Below are 20,922 nucleotides of genomic sequence, written 5' to 3' on the forward strand. Positions count from 1 at the left end.
CCTTAAGTATCCTTAATATATCCTTAAAAATCAAACTCACTGAGGGAAAAGAAATTGCAAGGTGTGAAATGGAACTGGGTGCCCAAGATATATCCATAAGACAAGCTGAGACAAGGGGGATGAACGTGGATTGGTACCAAGGGATATTAAAGAATGATTATCAAATCTCCTCAAGGTGAATGTGTTCTTGAAGTAGGGATAAAGGGTCACCAAGTTTGTAACATTAACTTGGATCAGCAAAATATCAACAGAAGGTGAACACATAAAGAGAAGAAAATATTCATCATTGTTGAAGCTCCTTTTCTGAATCCATGAGTGTCCAAAATACTATTCTTTCCACTGTTCTCTTGGAAAGCTATGGACACAAACATCTGGAAACTAAAAGGTCTTGTCTCTGCCACCTTACTGGGTGACCTTGAGCAAAATGCCACATGTTGCTGTATGTCAATCTCCTCAAGTGTACAATGGGGGACACCTCACAGCACTGCTGTGAGGAGTAAGTGAACTGATACAGATGGACAGGCTGAAAACAATGGCTGTGCAAAGTGTCCACCAAAAGAGTCCCTGTAGGGGGGTCTAACACATCCATGGCTCTGAGAAGTTCTTACTGCCCTGCACCAAGCCTGGCTCCCTGTGGGCTCATTGAATGCTCACCACCTCCCTCTCCTCACAGAAGCATTCATGTGCTACAGACTCCTCTCCTCTCATGATTATTTTTCACTCTTTACAAGGGCTTTTACAAGGTGATGGAATTGAAAACTGAGGGCCCATGCAAGCAGGGGTTAGTTTTTTTATTTTGAAAGTGAGGATTCCTTTGGGGCACCCAGCTGGCTCAAATGGTTTACCTTGGGACTCTTCATCTCAGGGTTGTAACTATGAGCCCAAGTTGGGTGCAGAGATTACTTAAAAATAAAATCTTTTTTAAAAATAATATAAAATAAGGGCACCTGGGTGGCTCAATGGGTTAAGCCTCTGCCTTCGGCTCAGGTCATGATCTCAGGGTCCTGGGATTGATCACCACATTGGGCTCTCTGCTCAGCAGGAAGCCTGCTTCCCCCTCTCTCTCTGCCTATTTTTGGTCTCTACATACTTGTGATCTTCCTCTCTCTCTCTCTGTCAAATAAATAAATAAATAATCTTTTAAAAAATAACATAAAATAGTGGGGAGGAGCAAGATGGCAGAGGAGTAGGAGACTTAAATTTCATCTGGTGTCAGGAATTCAGCTAGTTATCAAACCATTCTGAACACCTATAAACTCAACAGAGAATCAAAGAAAAGAAGAGCCACCTTTCTATGAACAGAAAAGCAACCACTTTCTAAAAGTTAGGATGTGTGGAGACATGAATCTGAGGTGATATAGGGGAAGATAGACTGCAGGGGAGAAGGGTGCCTTCATCAGACAGCTCCTAGCAAGTGATAGAATAGCGGAGCACAAAATCAAAACTTTAGAAGTCTCTAATGAGGGACATTGCTCCAGTGGCTAAGAGGAGGGTGGAACACTTGCTGGGGCAATGTGGTCCCAGGACCCTCAGGGTCACAGAACGACTGGGAGTGCTTGAGTGTGGCAAATTGTGGCAGGTATTGGAGCAGGGAAGCCAGCTGTAGAGATAGAGCCAAGGAGTGGGCTCTCAGCTCAGGGTTACCTTAAACTGTGATCCAAGGCATAATCAGACCACTGCTGTTCAAGCAGGGATCCCACAAGTGGCAGATCTGGGGAGACCCCCTTCTTCCTCTACTGGGAGGAGCAGCACAGGAGCATGCTGCAAGAACCTTTTGGGTTTAGAGACTCCAAATGCGGCCATGCACCACAGATAGAAATTCTCAGTCATAGGCCAGGTGAGCCCGGAGTGCAGCCAGACACCAGAAAGACAGAAGTGCTTGACTGCTTTTCTCTGAGGGCTCAGTGAGGAGGGGGGCCCAAGCTCTCAGCTCCTCCAGGACAGAGATTGGGAGGCTACCATTTTCATTCTCATCCTCCAAAGCTGTAGGAGAAGCTTTCAGGGAACAAAAGCTCCCGGGAGCAAACTCAAGCAGATGATTTAGCCTGGCCCCTGGCAAGGGAGGTGCAGTTCCACCTCAAGCAAAGACAGTTGAGAATCACTGCAACAGGCCCCTCCCCCAGAAGATCAGCAAGACCATCCAGTCAAGACCAGGTTTACCAATCAATGAGAATACAAAACTCCAACACTAGGGGAATACAGCACATAGAAATCATGGTTTTCTTCCCATGATATTTTAGTCTTTCAAAGTTAATTTTTTTTAATTTTCTTTATTTTTTTCTTTTTCTATTTTTTTTAATTTTCCTCTTTCCTATTTTAACCAACCTCTTATCAATACCTTTTCAAAAATATTTTTTACTTTTCATTTTTATACTCATATTCTATCCCTTCATTGTAATTACCCTTATGTTTTGTATACATATAAGTTTTTCCTTCTTTAAAATTGTGGGATAAGTTTCTTCTAACAAACCAAAATATACCCTAAATCTAGTCTATGGCTTTACTCTACTCTTCCACCTGACCACATTCTCTACTTTTTTCTTTTAATTTTTTCTTTCTTTTCTTAACCAACTTCTTATCAATTCCTTTTTTAAAATCGCTTTTTTTTTATAAGGTTTTTTTTTTTTTTTAGATTTTTTATTTATTTATTTGTCAGAGAGAGTGAGCACAGGCGGACAGAATGGCAGGCAGAGGCAGAGGGAGAAGCAGGCTCCCTGCTGAGTAAGGAGCCCGATGCGGGACTCGATCCCAGGACGTCGGGATCATGACCTGAGCCGAAGGCAGCGGCTCAACCCACTGAGCCACCCAGGCGCCCCTTTAAAATCGCTTTTAATTTCATCTTTACAATCATATAACATTCCTTCATCGGATTTACCCTTATTTCTTTCTTCAAAATTTTGGGAGGAAGCTTCTTCCAACAGTCCAAAATATACCCAAAATCAAGTGTGTGGCTCTGTTATGTTCACCAGCCTGATCATATATTTTCTCTCTCCTTTCTCATCTCCACCAGTTTCAGGTCTCTTCTGATTTGGTTAGTGCATATTTTTCTGGGGTCATTGTAACCCTTTTAGAATTTTGTTCCCTCAATCATATATTCTTATCTGGATGAAATGACTAAACAGATAAACTCACCTCAAAAAAAATAAAAAGAACAAGAGGAAGTACCAACTGCTAGGGACCTAATCAATACAGACATTAGTAAGATGGCAGGACTAGAATTCAGAATGACAATTACAAAGATACTAGCTGGGCTTGAAGAAAGCATAGAACATAATAGAGAATCCCTTTCAGGAGAAATAAAAGAACTAAAATCTAACCAAGCTAAAATTTAAAAAGCTATTAATGAGATGCCATCAAATATGGAGGCTCTTACACTAGGATACATGAGGCAGAAGAGAGAATTAGTAAAATAGAAGACCAAATTATGGAGAATAAAGAAGCTAAGAAAAGAGAGATAAACAACTACTGGACCACGAGGGGAGAATTTGAGAGAAAAGTGATACCATAAGATGAAACAATCTTAGAATAATTGGGATCCAGAAGAAGAAAGAAAGAGAGGGGCAGAAGGTATACTGGAGCAAATTATAGTGGAGAACTTCCCTAATTTGAGGAAGGAAACATGCATCAAAATCCAGAAGGCAGGGATGCCTGGGTGGCTCAGTTGGTTAAGCAGCTGCCTTCAGCTCAGGTCATGATCCTAGCGTCCTAAGATCGAGTCCCACATCGGGCTCCTTGCTCGGCAGGGAGCCTGCTTCTCCCTCTGCTTCTGCCTGCCATTCTGTCTGCCTGTGCTCTCTCTCTCTCCCTCTCTCTCTGATAAATAAATAAAATCTTAAAAAAAAAAATCCAGAAGGCACATATAACCCCCCAAAACCAATAAAAATAGGTCCATACCCCATCATCTAATAGTAAAACTTACAAGACTCAGAGACAAAGAGAAAATCCTGAAAGTAGCTCAGGACAAGAGGTCTGTAACACAATGGTAGAAATACTAGACTGGCAGCAGACCTATCCACAGAGATCTAGCTGGCCAGAAAAGAGTGGCATGATATATTCAGAGCACTAAATGAGAAAAATATGCAGCCAAGAATACTATATCCAGCTAGGCTGTCATTAAAAATAGAAGGAGAAATAAAAAGCTTCCAGGACAAACAATAATTAAAAGAACTTCCAACCATGAAGCCACCCCTACAGGAAATATTGAAAGGGGTCCTTAAAGCAAAGAGAGAGCCTAAAAGTAACATAGATCAGAAAGAACAGAGACAATATACAGTAACAGTCACCTTACAGGGAATACAGTGGCACTAAATTCATATCTTTCAATAGTTACCCTGAATGTAAATGGGCTAAATGCCCCAATCAAAAGACACAGGACATCAGGAAGTCTACCTATCAATATGCTGTCTACAAGAAACTCATTTTAGACCCAAAGGCACCTCCAGATTGAAAGTGAGGAGATGGAAAACAATGTATCATGCTAATGGACATCAAAAGAAAGCTGGGGTGGCAATCCCTTTATCAGACAAATTAGATTTCAAGCCAAAGACTATAATAAGAGATGAAAAAGGACACTATATCTTACTTAAAGGGTCTCTCCAACAAGAAGATCTAAAACTTTTAGATATCTATGCCCCTAACATGGGAGCAGCCGATTATATAAACCAATTAATAACAAAATCAAAGAAACACATCAACAATAATAAAATAATAGCAGGGGACTTTAACACCCCCTCTTACTGAAATGGATAGATTATCTAAGCAAAAGATCAACATGGAAATAACGGCTTTAAATGACACACTGGGCCAGATGGACATCACAGATATATTCAGAACATTTTATCCCAAAGTAACAGACTACTCATTCTTCTCTAGTGCACATGGAACATTCTCCAGAATAGATCACATCCTGGGTCACAAATCAGGTCTCAACCAGTACCAAAAGATTGGGATCATTCTGTATATTTTCAGACCACAATGCTCTGAAACTAAAAGTGAACCATAAGAGGAAAGTTGGAAAGAACTCAAATGCCTGGAGGCTAAAGAGCATCCTACTAAAGAATGAAGGGATCAACCAGGAAATTAAAGAAGAATTTTAAAAATTCACAGAAACAAATGAAAATGAACACATAACTGTTCGAAATATCTGGGATGCAGCAAAGGCATTCTTATAAGGGAAGTATATCACTATACAAGATTTACTCTTATTCTCAGAGAATAAGAAATAAGAAAGATTTCACATATACAACCTAACCCTACACCTAAAGTAGTTGCTGAAAGAACAGCAAAGAAAACCTAAACCCAGCAGGAGAAGAGAAATTATAAAGATCAGAGCAGAAATCAATGAAATAGAAACCAAAAGAACAGTAAAACAAACCAATAAAACTAGGAGCTGGTTCTTTGAAAGAATTAATAAGATTGATAAACCCCTGGCCAGACTTATCAAAAAGAAAAGAGAAAGGACCCAAATTAATTAAAATTGTATATGAAAGAGGAGAGATCACAATCAACACCAAAGAAATATAAATAATTATAGGAACATATTATGAGGAACTATACCCCAGCAAATGTGACAATCTGGAAGAAATGGATGCATTCCTAGAGACATAGAAGCTACCAAAATGAACCAGGAAGAAATAGAAAACCTTAATAGACCCATAAACAGTGGGGAGGTTGAAGCAGTCATCAAAACTCTCCCAAAAACCAAGAGCCCAGATCCAGACAGCTTCCCAGGGAATTCTACTGAACATTTAAATAAGAATCAATACCTATTCTCCTGAAACTGTTTCAAAAAATAGAAATGGAAGGAAAACTTGCAAACTCATTTGATGAGGCTAGCATTTTGATCCCAAAACAAAGACCCCATTAAAAAGGAGAATTACAGGGGCGCCTGGGTGGCTCAGTGGGTTAAGCCGCTGCCTTCGGCTCAGGTCATGATCTCAGAGTCCTGGGATCGAGTCCCGCATCGGGCTCTCTGCTCAGCAGGGAGCCTGCTTCCCTCTCTCTCTCTCTCTCTGTCTGCCTCTCCATCTACTTGTGATTTCTCTGTCAAATAAATAAATAAAATCTTTAAAAAAAAAAAAAAATAAAAATAAAAAATAAAAAGGAGAATTACAGACCAATATCCTTCATGAATATGGATGCAAAAATTCTCACCAAAATACTAGTCAATAGGATCCAACAGTACCTTAAAAGGATTATTCATCATGACCAAGTGGAATTTCTTCCTGGGCTGCAAGTTTGGTTCAACATCCACAAATCAATCTAAGTGATACAATACATTAATAAAAGAAAGAACAAGAACATATGATACTCTCAATAGATGCTTAAAAGTATTTGACAAAGTACAGCATCCCTTCTTGATCAAAACTCTTCACAGTGTAGGCATAGAGGGTACTTACCTCAGTGTCATCAAGCCATCTATGAAAAACCCACAGTGAGTATCACTCTTAGTGGGGAAAAATTGGGAGCTTTCCCCTAAGGTCAGGAATATGGCAAGGATGTCCACTATCACCACTGCTATTCAACATAGAACTAGAAGTCCTAGCCTCAGCAATCAGACAACAACAAAAAGAAATAAAAGTCATCTGAATTGGCAAAGAAGAAGTCAGACTCTCACTCTTTGCCAATGATATGATACTTTTTGTGGAAAACCCAAAAAACTCCACTTCAAAACTGCTAGAACTCATACAGGAATTCAGTAAAGTGTCAGGATATAAAATCAATGCACAGAAATCAGTTGTATTTCTATACACCAACAACAAAACAGAAGACAGAGAAATTAGGGAGTCGATCCCATTTACAATTGCACCCATAAGACACCTAGGAATAAACCTAACCAAAGAGGAAAATCTATACTCTGAAAACTACAGGATACTCATAAAAGATATTGAGGAAGATATAAAGAAATGGAAAAATGTTCCATGCTCATAGATTGGAAGTAAAAATATTGTGAAAATGTCTATGCTATCTAAAGCAGTACACACATTTAATGCAATCCCTATCGAAATACCATCAATTTTTTTCAAAGAAATGGAACAAATTTATAAATTTATATGGAACCAGAAAAGACCCCAAATAGCCAGAGGAATGTTGAAAAAGAAAACCAAAGTTGGCAACATCACAATTCCAGACTTCAAGCTCTATTACAAAGCTGTAATCATCAAGAGAGTATGGTACTGGCACAAAAACTGACACAAAGATCAATGGAACAGAATAGAGAGCCCAGAAATGGACCCTCAACTCTATGGTTTATTAATCTTCAAAAAAGCAGGAAAGATGGGGCACCTGGGTGGCTCAGTGGGTTAAGCCGCTGCCTTCAGCTCGGGTCATGATCTCGGGGTCCTGGGATCGAGTCCCGCGTCGGGCTCTCTGCTCAGCAGGGAGCCTGCTTCCTCCTCTCTCTCTCTGCCTGCCTCTCTGCCTACTTGTGATCTCTCTCTGTCAAATAAATAAATAAAATCTTTAAAAAAAAAAAAAAAAAAAAAAGCAGGAAAGAATGTCCAACAGAAAAAAGACAGCCTCTTCAACAAATGGTGTTGAGAAAATTGGAAGAATGCAGAAGAATGAAACCGGACCATTTCCTTACACCACACACAAAATGGGCTCAAATGGATGAAGAATGAAGCTGGACCATTTCCTTACACCACACACAAAGGTCAGGAAGAATGCAGAAGAATGAAGCTGGACCATTTCCTTACACCACACACAAAAATGGGCTCAAATGGATGAAGAACCTCAATGTGAGAAAGGAATCCATCAAAATCCTTGAGGAGAACACAGGCAGCAACCTCTTCGACCTCAGCCACAGCAAATTCCTCTAGGAACATCGCCAAAGGCAAGGGAAGCAAGGGCAAAAATGAACTATTGGGATTTCATCAAGATCAAAATCTTTTGCACAGCAAAGGAAACAGTTAACAAAACCAAAGACAACTGACAGAATGGGAGGAGATATTTGCAAACAACATTTCAAATAAAGGGCTAGTATCCAAAATCTATAAAGAGCTTAGCAAACTCAACACCCAAAGAACAAACAATCCAATCAGAAAATGGGCAGAAGACATGAACAAATAGTTCTGCTAAAAAGACATCCAGATGGCCAACAGACATGAAAAAGTGCTCCATATCACTCAGCATCAGGGAAATACAAATCAAAACCACAATGAGATATCACCTCACACCAGTCAGAATGGCTAAAATTAAGAAGTCAGGAAATGACAGACAATGGCGAGGATGTGGAGAAAGGGGAACCCTCCTACACTGTTGGTGGGAATGCAAGCTGGTGCAACCACTCTGGAAAACAGTATTGAGGTTCCTCAAAAAGTTTAAAATAGAGTTACCCTACAACTCCGCAATTGCCCTACAGGGTATTTACCCTAATGATACAAATGTAGTGATCTGAAGGGGCACATGCACCCAAGTGTTTATAGCAGCAATGTCCACAATAGCCAAACTATGGAAAGAACCTAGATGTCCATCAATAGATGAATGAATAAAGAAGATGTGGTATATATACACAAAGGAATACTATGAAGTCATCAATAGAAACAAAATATTGCCATTTGCAACAACGTGGATGGAGCTAGAGGGTATCATGCTAAATGAAATAAGCCAATCGGAGAAAGAAAGACAATTATCATTTGATCTCTCTGATATGAGGAATTTGAGAGGCAGTACAGGGGATCATGGGGGTTAGGGTGGGAATAAAGGAAATAAGATGGGATCGAGTGGTCTCCCATCTAATACTAACCAGGCCCAACTATGCTTAGCATCCAAGGTCAGTCAAGATCAGGTGCATTCTGGGAGGTGAGGGGGTGAGGGGGTTGGGTGAGCCTGGTGGTGGTATTATGGAGGGCACGTATTGTGTGGAGCACTGGGTGTGGTGCATAAACAATGAATCTTGGAACACTGAAAAAATTAAATTTTTAAAAAATTAAATTAAATTTTTAAAAAAGATGGAATCGGGGGGGGTTGAAAAACCGTAAGAGACTCCTGATCTCATGAAACAAACTGAGGTTTGCTGGGAGGTGGGGGGTAGGGATGGTGTGGCTGGGTCACAGACATTGGGAAGGGCATGTGCTCTGGTGAGTGCTGTGAAATGTGTGAGACTGATGATTCACAGACCTATACCCCTGGGGCACATAATACATTTTATGTTAATAAAAAGAAATTTTTCACTTCAAAAGGGATGAAAACCTCCTCCCTGTTTATTATGCATTTAATTTTTTCTTTGCATTTCAGAATTGATACATGAGGAATATTAATGTCTAGGAAAACATTGTGTATCTTTACCATACATTTGCAAAAGTACTCTGAGGTGTCATAGGTCTTTTTCCCTTGATATACTATTTTTTTTTTTATTTGACAGACAGAGAGAGACAGTGAGAGAAGGAACACAAGCAGGGGAGTAGGAGAGGGAGAAGCAGGCTTCCCGCTGAACAGGGAGCCAGGGAGCCTGATACCGGGCTCCATCCCAGGACCCTTGGCTCATGACCTGAGCTGGAGGCAGATGCTTAATGACTGAGCCGCCCAGGTGCCCCTCCTTGATATTTTAAAGCAACACCTAATTATATAAAATACTTTTTAACTGTGACCTTAACTGAACTCAAAAAGTGGGCAGTTGAGGCAAATGAGATATGTGACCATTAAATCAAAACATTCTGATCAATACCTTAGCCCATAGTGGCTTCATAAATATCCCCTTACACTCAGAGACCTTTGGAATCATGCAGAGGGAGAACCTTGCCCATAGCCAAGTCTCGCCACAGGACCAAATTCTCTATTTCTCCTTCTTGAATTTCTCCTAGGAACAGAAGGGGACCTGTAGCCTCAGAAGCACTTTCCCTATGCCAGAAATTTCACCACCCCTTGGAAGAACCCAACTATTTCCATTCTGCAGAGGAAGGACACATTCCCAAGACTATCTACTCCTTTTATTCCTTTTGAGGTATTCCCAAAATGATTTTGGGTCAACTACCATGAATCTCTAGCCCCTGATAACCCATCACCAACCACCTTTATTTTGGTGAGCATTTCATTGTAACCTGAACCACCATTTGCCTCAGAGGAGGGATCCTAATAGGGTGGAGTCTAGTTTGGGCTCAAGGTGCAGCTACTGGAGGGACAGACCTGGGATAGTGTTATTAGGAAATCTTCTAGGACATTTGGCCCCTCCTTCTATGGAGGGACTGAGGCGGAGCCTTGGGCATTAAAAGCCACAATGCTGAAGACTAGAACACATGTTTACTGGCATCTCTGACTGCCCTAGACCTGAGCACCACCAGCCCTCCGCGTACCCCACAGCACATTACCTCACCACAGAGGGTACTGCTTGCTCTCCTCACAGCCATGTCATCATCCCAGCGAGTGGCACTGGTGACCGGGTCCAACAAGGGCATCGGCTTCGTCATCGCGCGTGACCTGTGCCGGCAGTTCTCAGGGGACGTGGTGCTCACGGCGCGGGACGAGGCGCGGGGCCGCGCGGCCGTGCAGCAGCTCCAGGCCGAGGGCCTGAGTCCCCGCTTCCACCTGCTGGACATCGACGACCTGCAGAGCATCCGCGCCCTGCGCGACTTCCTGCGCAGGGAGTACGGGGGCCTGGACGTGCTGGTCAACAACGCGGGCATCATATTCAAGCGTAAGGACACAGGAACACTTAGGGCACCAACCTCCCTTAGGGGACCACCAAGGATGGGTTGGGGTTGGTGCCTGAACCAATACTGTGGGGGCCAATAAGATCTAGAAGGGTCTCCCTACAGAAGGAGGTCATACTGGAGGCAGAGGAAGAGCAGAAACCTCCGCGGGTTGCAAGCCTTTCCAACCAAAGCACCTTGGTTTAGCCATGAATCAATCTCAGGGACCTGACAAGAGATTTTTGTATGTTTCATTTGGTTTGGATCACAGCCATTCAGTTAATGTTTTTCTTTGGTTGTTCTGTTGGGTTTTTAGTTAGTTCGTTTGTTTTAAGATTTTTTTATTTATTCATTTGAGATAGAAAGAGGGAGACTACAAGCAGGGGAAGAGGCAGAGGGAAAGAGAGAAGCAAGACTCCCTGCTGAGCTGAGAGTCTGACATGGGGCTCCAGCCCAGGACCTGGAAATCATGACCTGAACCAAAGGCAGACGCTTAACCGTCTGAATCACCCATGTGCCCGCACAGTTAATGTTTAACTTAAATTTAATAAATAACAAATTGGGAAAAAAATATACACAGAAATCCCACTGGGCACACTTCCCTTAGCCTCCTGGAATGATGCCAACTTACCAAGCTACACAGCATTAACACAGCAGATACGACACAGTGGGAAAATAGAGTTCAGTAACGCAGACATCAATGAGAATTCACCAGATTGCATGTACAAAAAACAAATGTTACTGTCACTCATGGAATGTTCTCAGATGGCTATTATTTATTAATCTGTTCTCCTCTTCCCCTAACAGCTGGTGACACCACACCCTTTCATATTCAAGCAGAAGTGACCATGAAAACAAACTTCTTTGGTACCCAAGATGTGTGCAGAGAACTCCTGCCTCTAATGAAACCCCAAGGTGAGCCTGATGAGGGCCCCAAGCTATGGTGTTTCGGGAGTGATCTGGCCCCTGCCTCTCTGGCCTCATCTACAGATGCTGGCTCCTCTCCCTGCTCAGCCACACCCTGAATCTGATTACCAAGTCTCAACCTGGACAGTGTACCTCTGCCTCAGGACTCTTACAGTCAGCAGTGTCCTCTGTCTCATTGGTCCTTCACAGCTGGCTCTGTCTTATCCTTCCAGTCATCGTTCAAAACTCCTCAGAGAGACCTTTTACTGCCTCGGTGTCACTCACAAGAGAAGATCCCCGAGGATTCCTTTCTGAACACTTTCTTCTCCCTCTCCATCTCTCCTAGGGATTTTATCCAGACTAGTGGACTCCACACTCTCCGAACCTCTCAGGTCCCGCTAATATCTGTCACCTACCTAAAACAATCCCAGAGTTCCAGACACACATAGTTCCCTTCCTGCCTCTCCTTCTCCTCAGGATGCCCCCTGCCCCTCCCCAAATCCCACCCTTCCAGCACCCATCCTGCACCGCCATCTAAACATCTACATTTCCAAAACACTTATCATTTCCCACACACAACCTGGTCACAAACCCCACCACACACTCAGCTGTCGTTTTTGGATTATTTCAACCTTCCTAAGACACCCTGCTTCTTCAGTCTTTTCCTCTCTGAGCATTCTCTGTACTCTCTGAGGGCTCACTTGCTCCCAAAAGATCTTCAGAAGCAAAGCCCAAGCCTGAGCGTCACTTGTAGGCATCTCTGTCAGATCTGCCAAAGTCCAGGCCCACCAACTCCCCTTCCCCTGGTTCAATGCTCTGCACAAAACAAACTGCCATAATTCCTTGGTTGTCAACTACTATAATACTTCACCCCATGAGAACGTGATAGGGGGAAGCACAGCCCTTTTACTACGCTCATTAAGAGGGAAGCTGACACTTTTAGGAAGATTAATATTCTGGCTTGAATTAAAAACATGCGGGTACAGTTGACCCTCGGTTCTGCCCCCAATTCCTCTTCTGTCCTGGAGAGTTCTACTGCTTCTTCTAACATTCACTGGCTTCACTGGCATCTCAAAGGGCAGCTCTCAGATGTCACCTGACTCCTTTACTCACCACAACACTTGAGTGGGATGGAGTTCCTTGTGCCACCACACATCCTACAGGTATTCCCTTAGAAAGCAAAAATGACTTCTGGCTGAGAAATTCTTCCCACCTACCGAGCAGTGTTGGTGCTTGCTGTGTGTTGGCCTTGGACCAGAATGAGGAGGGAGTGCTCTTCTGCATTTGCTAGGGCAGGCTCTAATCAAATAACTCTTCTTGCCTCAGGGATACTGGACTTCATGGACATGGAAATGCAAGCGACATTCTCAGTGTGAACGTAGGGTTTTCTTGCTTTTTGAAATAGGGGAGTTCTTCCATTAGCTGGGAAGATGCCAACCACTGCAGCCATGTTACCAGGAGTTTACCCTCTTTGGGACACTATCTGGGAGAAATCCTAGCTAGGATAACCGAAAGCAAAAAAATACTGTCCCTGCTCTCTCATACTTCCCAACCTAAGACATGAAGGACAATCTTGAATGACTTCACCAGTTCTCTGTGGGTGCAGAACACATTCCGGAGCCCTGTGTTTGCTCTGTTTTTTGTTTTTGTTTTTGTTTTTGTTTTTTGGCATGGAAGGACAAAATGAAAGAGAACTGTGAGCCTAAGGACTATGCGAGATAGCAGATGTTGATTTTTCTTCTTTTTAAATTCTTCCTTCAAAAAAGAGTTTTGCTGAAATAATTGAGCCCAAAAAATAACACTAATAATAAGAGGTGCCCACCACCTTCTTGATTGCCACCACCAGGCAATCAGTGTCTAGGCCATGTACATTCCATCCCACATTCCATGGCTTTCCCAGCCCATCCTCCAAATTCATACTCCTGAATTTGAAAGTAATTAACTGCTGTCTTCCCTTTTCTCTTTAAATTATACTACACGTTTATTTCAAAAAGATATTAAGGTATACTCATGTCTAAGGAGTCAAGCAAATGTTTCAAATCGGAAAATTCTTGTTTATCAGATATTAGCTAAAGTACTAGGAAGAAATATAAACTTGTCAATGCTACACTTACAAAGGAAACCTTAAAGAAGAAGTTCTCAACCGTCATTTGAAAAGCTGCTTTGCTACATCTAGAACTCTGAAAAACCACTAGAGGAATTGGGTGGAGAAATTACAGTACTAAAGGTCTCTCTCTCTCTCTCTCTCTCTCTCTCTCACACACACACACACACACACACACACACATCTCACACACCCACATGCCCTCACACACACACTTATCACAAGGACAACAAGATGGCCCACACAGTTCTTAGAGCACAGGTGTGTGCATTCTAGTTCAGAGTCCCTGAAATGACTCTTGAAAGCCATGAGAGTAACTAGAAGACAAAATTGTTTGGATCAGAGTCTTTGCTACGGAAGCTCCACAAGTTATTTCCGTTTTCTGCCCCACTGTTTCATGTCCTGAGCTATCAGTCCTGAAGGGTCTATAGTCTCACCCAGTTCTACGGAGAAGGCCCGGCTGGTCACTTTGCCCCCTTGGGGAATGTGGTAATTGGGTGGGACAGGCTGGGGGAAGAGGGACTGGTTCTAGCATCCACATCTAGGAATTCACCTACAAGAACTTTTGACTCCCCATCAGGTTTCACTTATAACACAGGCCAATATTTTCACAGCTGATTCTAGACTTCCTGAGATAGACAATATGGAATAGAAAACAAGGCATCACTTCGTTACAAACAGTCTACAGAAAGTTAAGAGAGTTTTTCCATCTACTATCTCCACTACAGGTACATGAGAAAATGGTCCTGAGCCCCTGTGAGTAAAGGCAGCTGCCTTTCTGGTATACCAGTTACCCAGTGTGGGTCCCTCTGTCCCATCTTGTCTTATTTTTGCACTTTTGAATCATGAATATGTATTTTTCCTATTGTGAGACAGGCAGACAATATTTTTGAAAATAAATCTAGTGGTAAGTAATATATATCTGAGAAGAACTCACTAAAATTTTTTTATTTAAATTATAGTTAACATATACTGTAGTATTGGTTTGAGGAATAGAATTTAGTGATTCATCACTCACATGTAACACTCAGTGCTCATCCCAACAAGTGCCTTCCTTAATGCCCATCACCCATTTAGTCCATCCCCCAACCACCCCCCCATCAACCCTCAATTTGTTCTTTATACTTAAGAGTCTCTTATGCTTAGCCTCCTCTGTTTTTATCTTATTTTATTTTTCCTTTCCTTCCCCTACGTTCATCTGTTTGTTTTTTGTTTTTTGTTTGTTTGGTTTTTTTTTTTGTATGAGTGAAATCATATGACACTTGTCTTTCTCTGACTGACCAATTTGGCTTAACATAATACACACTACTTCCAACCACGTTGTTACAAATGGCAAGATTTCGTTCTTTTTGATGGCTGAGTAACATTGCTTTCTATATATATGTATAGCTTTCTATATATATGTATATATATATGTATATATGTATACCACATCTTCTTTATCCATTAGTCAGTTGATGGACATTTGTACTATTTCCATAATCTGGTTATTGTTAATAGTGCTGCTATAAACACTGGGGTGCGTGTGTCCCTAAGAATCAGCATTTTTGTATCCTTTGGATGAGCACATTTAGTAGTGCAATTGCTGGGTCATAGGGTAGTTCCATTTTTAACTTTTTGAGGAACCTCCGGACTGCTTTCCAGGGTGCCTGCACCAGTTTGCATTCCCACCAACAGTGCAAAAGTGTTCCCCACTCTCCCCATCCACACGAACATCTGTTCTTTCCTGAGTGGGCAATTGCAGCCATTCTGACCGGTGTGAAGTAGTATCTCATTGTGATTTGGAGTTGTATTTCCCTGATGATGAGTAATGTTGAGCATCTTTTCACGTGTCTGTTAGCCATCTGGATGTCTTCTTCGGAAAAGCATCTATTCTTATCCTCTGCACATTTCTTATGGGCATATTTATTTTTGCCATGTTGAGTTTGAGACGTTCTTTATTGATTTTAGATACTAACCCTTTATCAGATATGTCATTTGCAAATTTCTTCTCCCATTCCATTGGTCACCTTTCCATTTTGTTGATTCTTTCCATCTCTCTGCAGAAAGTTTTTATCTTGATGAGGTCCCAATAGTTCATTTGTGCTTTGTTTCCCTTGCCTCTGGAGATGTGTCTAGTAAGAATTTGCTGTGACTGAGGTTAAAGAGGTTGCTGCACACTTTCTCCTCTAGGATTTGGATAGATTCTTGTCTACATCCAGGTCCTCCATCCATTTTGGATTTATTTTTGTGTATAGTGTAAGAAAGTGTTCCAGTTTCATTCTTCCACATTTGGCTGTCCAGTTTTCTCAACACCATTTGTTGAAGAGACTCCTTCATTTCCATAGGATATTCTTTCCTGGTTTGTTGAAGATTAGTTGACCATAGAGTTGAGGGTCCATTTCCGGGTTCTCTATTCTGTTCCAATGATCTATGTGTCGCTTTTTGTGCCAGTTCCATACTGTTGATGACTACAGCTTTATAATATAGCTTGAAGTCCAGAATTGTGATGCCTCCCACTTGGCTTTTCTTCTTCAACATTCCTTTGGCTATCTGGAGTCTTCTCTGGTTCCACTCAAATTTAGAATTCTTTGTTCTAGCTCTCTGAAAAATCTGGTGTTATTTTGATAGCAATTGAATATGTAGAGTACTTGAATAGTATAGACATTTTAACAATCTATGTTGTTCCAATCCGTGAACATAAACTGTTTTTCCATTTCCTTCTGTCTTCTTCAATTTCTTCCATAGTGTTCAATAGTTTATAGCAGTACTCATTAAAAAATTTGAGAAATAGGTTCCATGAACCTCACACTTAACATCTTGTAGGTGAAACAAAGGACTAGAGTAAAGGACCCCGTTCTTTAATGGCTTTTTTTTTTTTTTTAAAGATTTTATTTATTTACTTGAGAGAGAGACAGTGAGAGAGAGCATGAACGAGGAGAAGGTCAGAGAGAGAAGCAGACTCCCCATGGAGCTGGGAGCCCGATGCGGGACTCGATCCCGGGACTCCAGGATCATGACCTGAGCCGAAGGCAGTCGTCCAACCAACTGAGCCACCCAGGCGTCCCAAAGGACCCCGTTCTTAAAGGTGTTCATCTTAGAAGACTGTTACATTAAGATAGTTTTTTTCATTCATTTTCATTCTCTCTAAACACTACTTCATAAGAGTCAGAGTGCCAGTCATTCTCTCTTCCACTGAACTTTCCTGGCACTGCCAATCCTTAGTAAGAGGGAGCTTAGAGTTAAGTGACAATGACTGTCCTTCCTGGATATTTACATTAAAAAGGAGAGCTTTCTAATTTTCTTGAATCTCTTACTGTTGGTATGATCTCATAAACTTTCTCTTTTTTATTTTATTTACTTATTTGTCAGAGAGACCACAAGCAGAAGAATCAGGCTCCCCACTGAGCAAGAAGCACAATGTGGGACTTGATCTCAGGACCCTGGGATCATGACCTGAGCTAAAGGCAGACACTTAACCGAATGAGTCACCCAGGTGTCCCATCTCAACCTTTCTATAATGCTGAAAATACTCATTTAAACATAAAAATAGGAACACCTTGGTGGCTCAGTGGGACTAGTCACCAACTCTTAGTATCATCAGCTCAGGTCATGATCTCACGGTTGTGGAATTGAGTCCACATTTTGGTATTTATCACTCTCAGGTCAGTCTCTATGCTCTGCAGAGACTCTTCTTGGGATTTTCTCTCTCTATCTTCCATTGACCAACCCTACTCATTATTTCAGTGCTCTCTCGCTCAGACTCTCCCTAAAATAAATAAATAAATCTGTAAATAATTAAATAAATATATAAAAATGGTAAACCATTTACTTATACATGTCACTATAAGTTCATTGTTACAATTGCTAATGATATTCTCAAAAAAGAGTTAGTAAGAAGTATGTCATTGCTTTACACTTTTAACAGCTTTATTGAGATACAGTTCATGTATTGCACACTTCACCCACCTCAGATATCCAACTAGGGATTTTAGTAATGGGCAGAGTTGTGGAACCATCACTGCTTCAAGACTAGCAGCACACTGTCATCAGCCCAACCCATTCCTCTGCCCCAAGCAACCACAAATATATTTTCTGTCTGTGCATTTCCTTTTTTAATACATTCATGTACAGAATCATATAGAATGGTCTTTTGTGACTGCCCTCTTTATTTCAGATAATGTTCTCAAGGTTTACCTATGCTAGCATGGACTTCATTTCTTTTTATACCATCTCCTTAACATGTCACTTTCCACTGCCCCTTTCCATGACCATATTTCCAGGCACTCTGTCACTGCCCCCAAGATATGTAATCCCAAACCTAGAGAAAAAAGCAGGCAACTCAGTCCACCGAGGTGATTTGTTTTTACCTGGCCACCCCAGAGTGACAGCCTCCCTAACCCAGTGCAGTCTGCTCACCTTCAAATGCCATCAGTAAACTGATCAGCCATTTCTTGGTTAATAGACACTTGTTAATAGAGGACTAAACAAGTGACCACAAGATCTTCAGGCGGTCCAAGGAGGACCTATAAGGAAAAGCGGTTCTCTAGTTAGAACTTCAGGGAGTGCCTCCTTACACTCTGCTTAGCATGTTCCTATATAAGGCATGATCTTTTCCTTATGGAACATCTAGATGGGCACTGCCCAGTCCCAGGAGGTCATTTTCTGACATCCTCTGAGACATTATGGGTAAAACAAGGTTCAAATCTGTATCATGTCCTTCATTTACAGAGGCAGTCTTCATTAACACTCATAGCAAACTGGTAATTGGCTCCCAAATGAATAAAATACTAGCAATTTTGGTATTTATCACTCTCAGGCATGCCATTCTTCATGACTCTTTGTATTATATTTTAGGCAGGGTGGTGAATGTGGCTAGCATAATGGGCTTCGTAGCCCTTAAAAATTGCAGTCCAGAACTCCAGCAGAAGTTTATGAGTGAGACCATCACAGAAGAGGAGCTGGGGGTGCTCATGAACAAGTTTGTGGAAGACGTAAAGAACGGGGTGCACAAGGAGGAGGGCTGGCCTGATATACAAGAAGTCCTATATGGAGTGTCCAAAATGGGCATCGTGGTCCTCTCCAGAATCCATGCCAGGAAACTGAGTGAGCAGAGGAAAGAAGACAAGATCCTCCTGAACGCCTGCTGCCCTGGGTGGGTGAGAACAGACATGGGTGGACCGAAAGCCATCAAAAGCCCAGAAGAAGGAGCAGAGATTCCTGTCTACTTGGCCCTTTTGCCCTCCGATGCTGAGAAACCTCAGGGAGAGATGATTATAGAGAAGAAAGTTGAAAAATGGGGAATCCTCTCTCAGTTCCCTTCATGGGTCCCCATTTGATATCTGCCATAATTTGACCAAAACAACTCTTACACCATCAACAATAGCCTTACCAAAAAAAAAAAAAAAAATCACCATCCCTATTGGGTACTCACACTGAATTGGCTACTAATTCTGTAAAGTCTTCTGAGATTTATTCTGTGATATAAAATAAAAAGTATGACTCTGGGAAACAAACTGAGGGTTTCAGAGGGGAAGGGGGAGTGGGGATGGGGTAGCCAGTGATGGATACTAAGAAGGGCACGTGTTGTGATGAGCACTGAGTGTTATATGCAAGTAATGAATCATTGAACACTACAAAATAAATAAATAAATAAATAGATAAACTTTTAAAAAAGAGATAAAGTAGAATTGATGTCAATAATGGATGAACATTATAGATGAATAAACAATCTAAGTGCCAATATGTACAAATCGTTTCATGCCAACAAGTCTAAAACTCCAACAGACCCTAAACCATGTCAAGAGAAGGGACAATTTAACTCAAGACTTTGTAAACATCAGTGAAAGAGCCAGATAGTAAGTATTTTTGCCTTTACAGGCCAATGGTTTTTGTTGGAATAACTCAAATCTGCTGTTGTAGCTTGAGAGTCGCCACAGATGATATATTAATTCATGAATGGGGCTGAATTTCCCTGCCCCACATACTTTATCAGACTCCACTATAACATGGACAACCCCATGAAGGATAGACATCCCCTGTTGTCTCTTTAAATTTCAAATTCACTGGGGGAAAAATAATTAAGAGGTGTGAAATGGAAGTGGGCACCTCTCAAACTCAACACCCAAAAAACAAGTAAGTCAAACAGTGGGCAGAAGACATGAACAGACATTTCTCCGAAGAAGACATACAAATGGCTAACAGATACATGAAAATATGTTCATCATCATTAGCCATCAGTGAAATTCAAATCAAAACCACATTGAGATGCCAGTTAGAATGGCAAAGATTAACAAAGCAGGAAACAAAAAATGTTGGAGAGAATGTGGAGAAAGGGGAACCCTCCTACACTGTTTGTGGGATTGCAAGCTGGTACAGACACTTTGGAAACAGTGTGGCAGTTCTTCAAAAAACTACAAATCGAGCTACCCTATGACCCAGCAATTGCACTACTGGGTATTTATCCCCAAAGATACAGATGTAGTAAAAGAAGGGGCACATGCACTCCAATGTTCACAGCAGCAATGTCCAAAATAGCCAAACTGTGGAAGGAGCTGAGATGCCTTTCAACAGATGAATGGATAAAGAAGATATGGTCCATACTGATAATGGAGTATTACTTAACCATTGGAAAGGATGAATACCCACCATTTACATGACATTGGTGGAACTGGAGGGGATTATGCTAAGTGAAGTAGGTCAAGCAGAGAAAGACAATTATCATATGGTTTCACTTATTTGTGGAACATAAAGAATAGCATGGAGGACATTAGAAGGAAGGGAAAAATGAAGGGGGGGAATCAGAGGAGGAGATGAACCATGGGAGACTATGGACTCTGGGAAATAACCTGAAGGTTTCAGAGGGTAGGGGGATGGGATGGGTTAGCCTGTTGATGAGTACTAAGGAGGGCATGTACTGCAAAGAGCACTGGGTGTTATTCGCAAACAATAAATCATGGAACACTACATCAAAAACTAATGAAGTACTGTATGGTGACTAACATAACATAACATAAAAAAGAAAAAAAAAAAGAAATGGGAGTGGGTGCTTAAGATACATCCATAAGACAAGCTGAGACAAGGGGGAAAGTGAATGTGGATTGGTTTCAATGGATATGAAAGAACGATTGTCAATCTCCTCAAGGTGAATGTGTTATTGAAGTAGGGATAAAGGGTCACCAAGTTTGTAACATTAACATGGATCAGCAAAATACGAACAGAAGGTGAACACATGGTGGGGGGAATAGTCATCATTGTTGAGGTTACTTTGGTGAATCCATGGGTGTCCACGATACTATTCTGTCC

General features: G+C 41.5%; 1 protein-coding gene across 1 annotated transcript; it reads left to right on the forward strand.

The window, feature by feature from the left end:
- The first annotated feature begins 10,226 nt into the window (after window positions 1-10,226).
- On the forward strand, window positions 10,227-20,550 carry LOC131825352 (carbonyl reductase [NADPH] 1-like). The gene is made up of 3 exons (XM_059164684.1): window positions 10,227-10,633; window positions 11,436-11,543; window positions 18,475-20,550. The coding sequence occupies exons 1-3, from the start codon at window positions 10,345-10,347 to the stop codon at window positions 18,954-18,956; spliced, it is 879 nt and encodes a 292-aa protein (XP_059020667.1). The 5' UTR covers window positions 10,227-10,344; the 3' UTR covers window positions 18,957-20,550.
- The last annotated feature ends 372 nt before the right edge of the window (window positions 20,551-20,922 follow it).

This window comes from Mustela lutreola, chromosome 2, assembly GCF_030435805.1.
Source record: "Mustela lutreola isolate mMusLut2 chromosome 2, mMusLut2.pri, whole genome shotgun sequence".
Lineage (NCBI taxonomy): Eukaryota > Metazoa > Chordata > Mammalia > Carnivora > Mustelidae > Mustela > Mustela lutreola.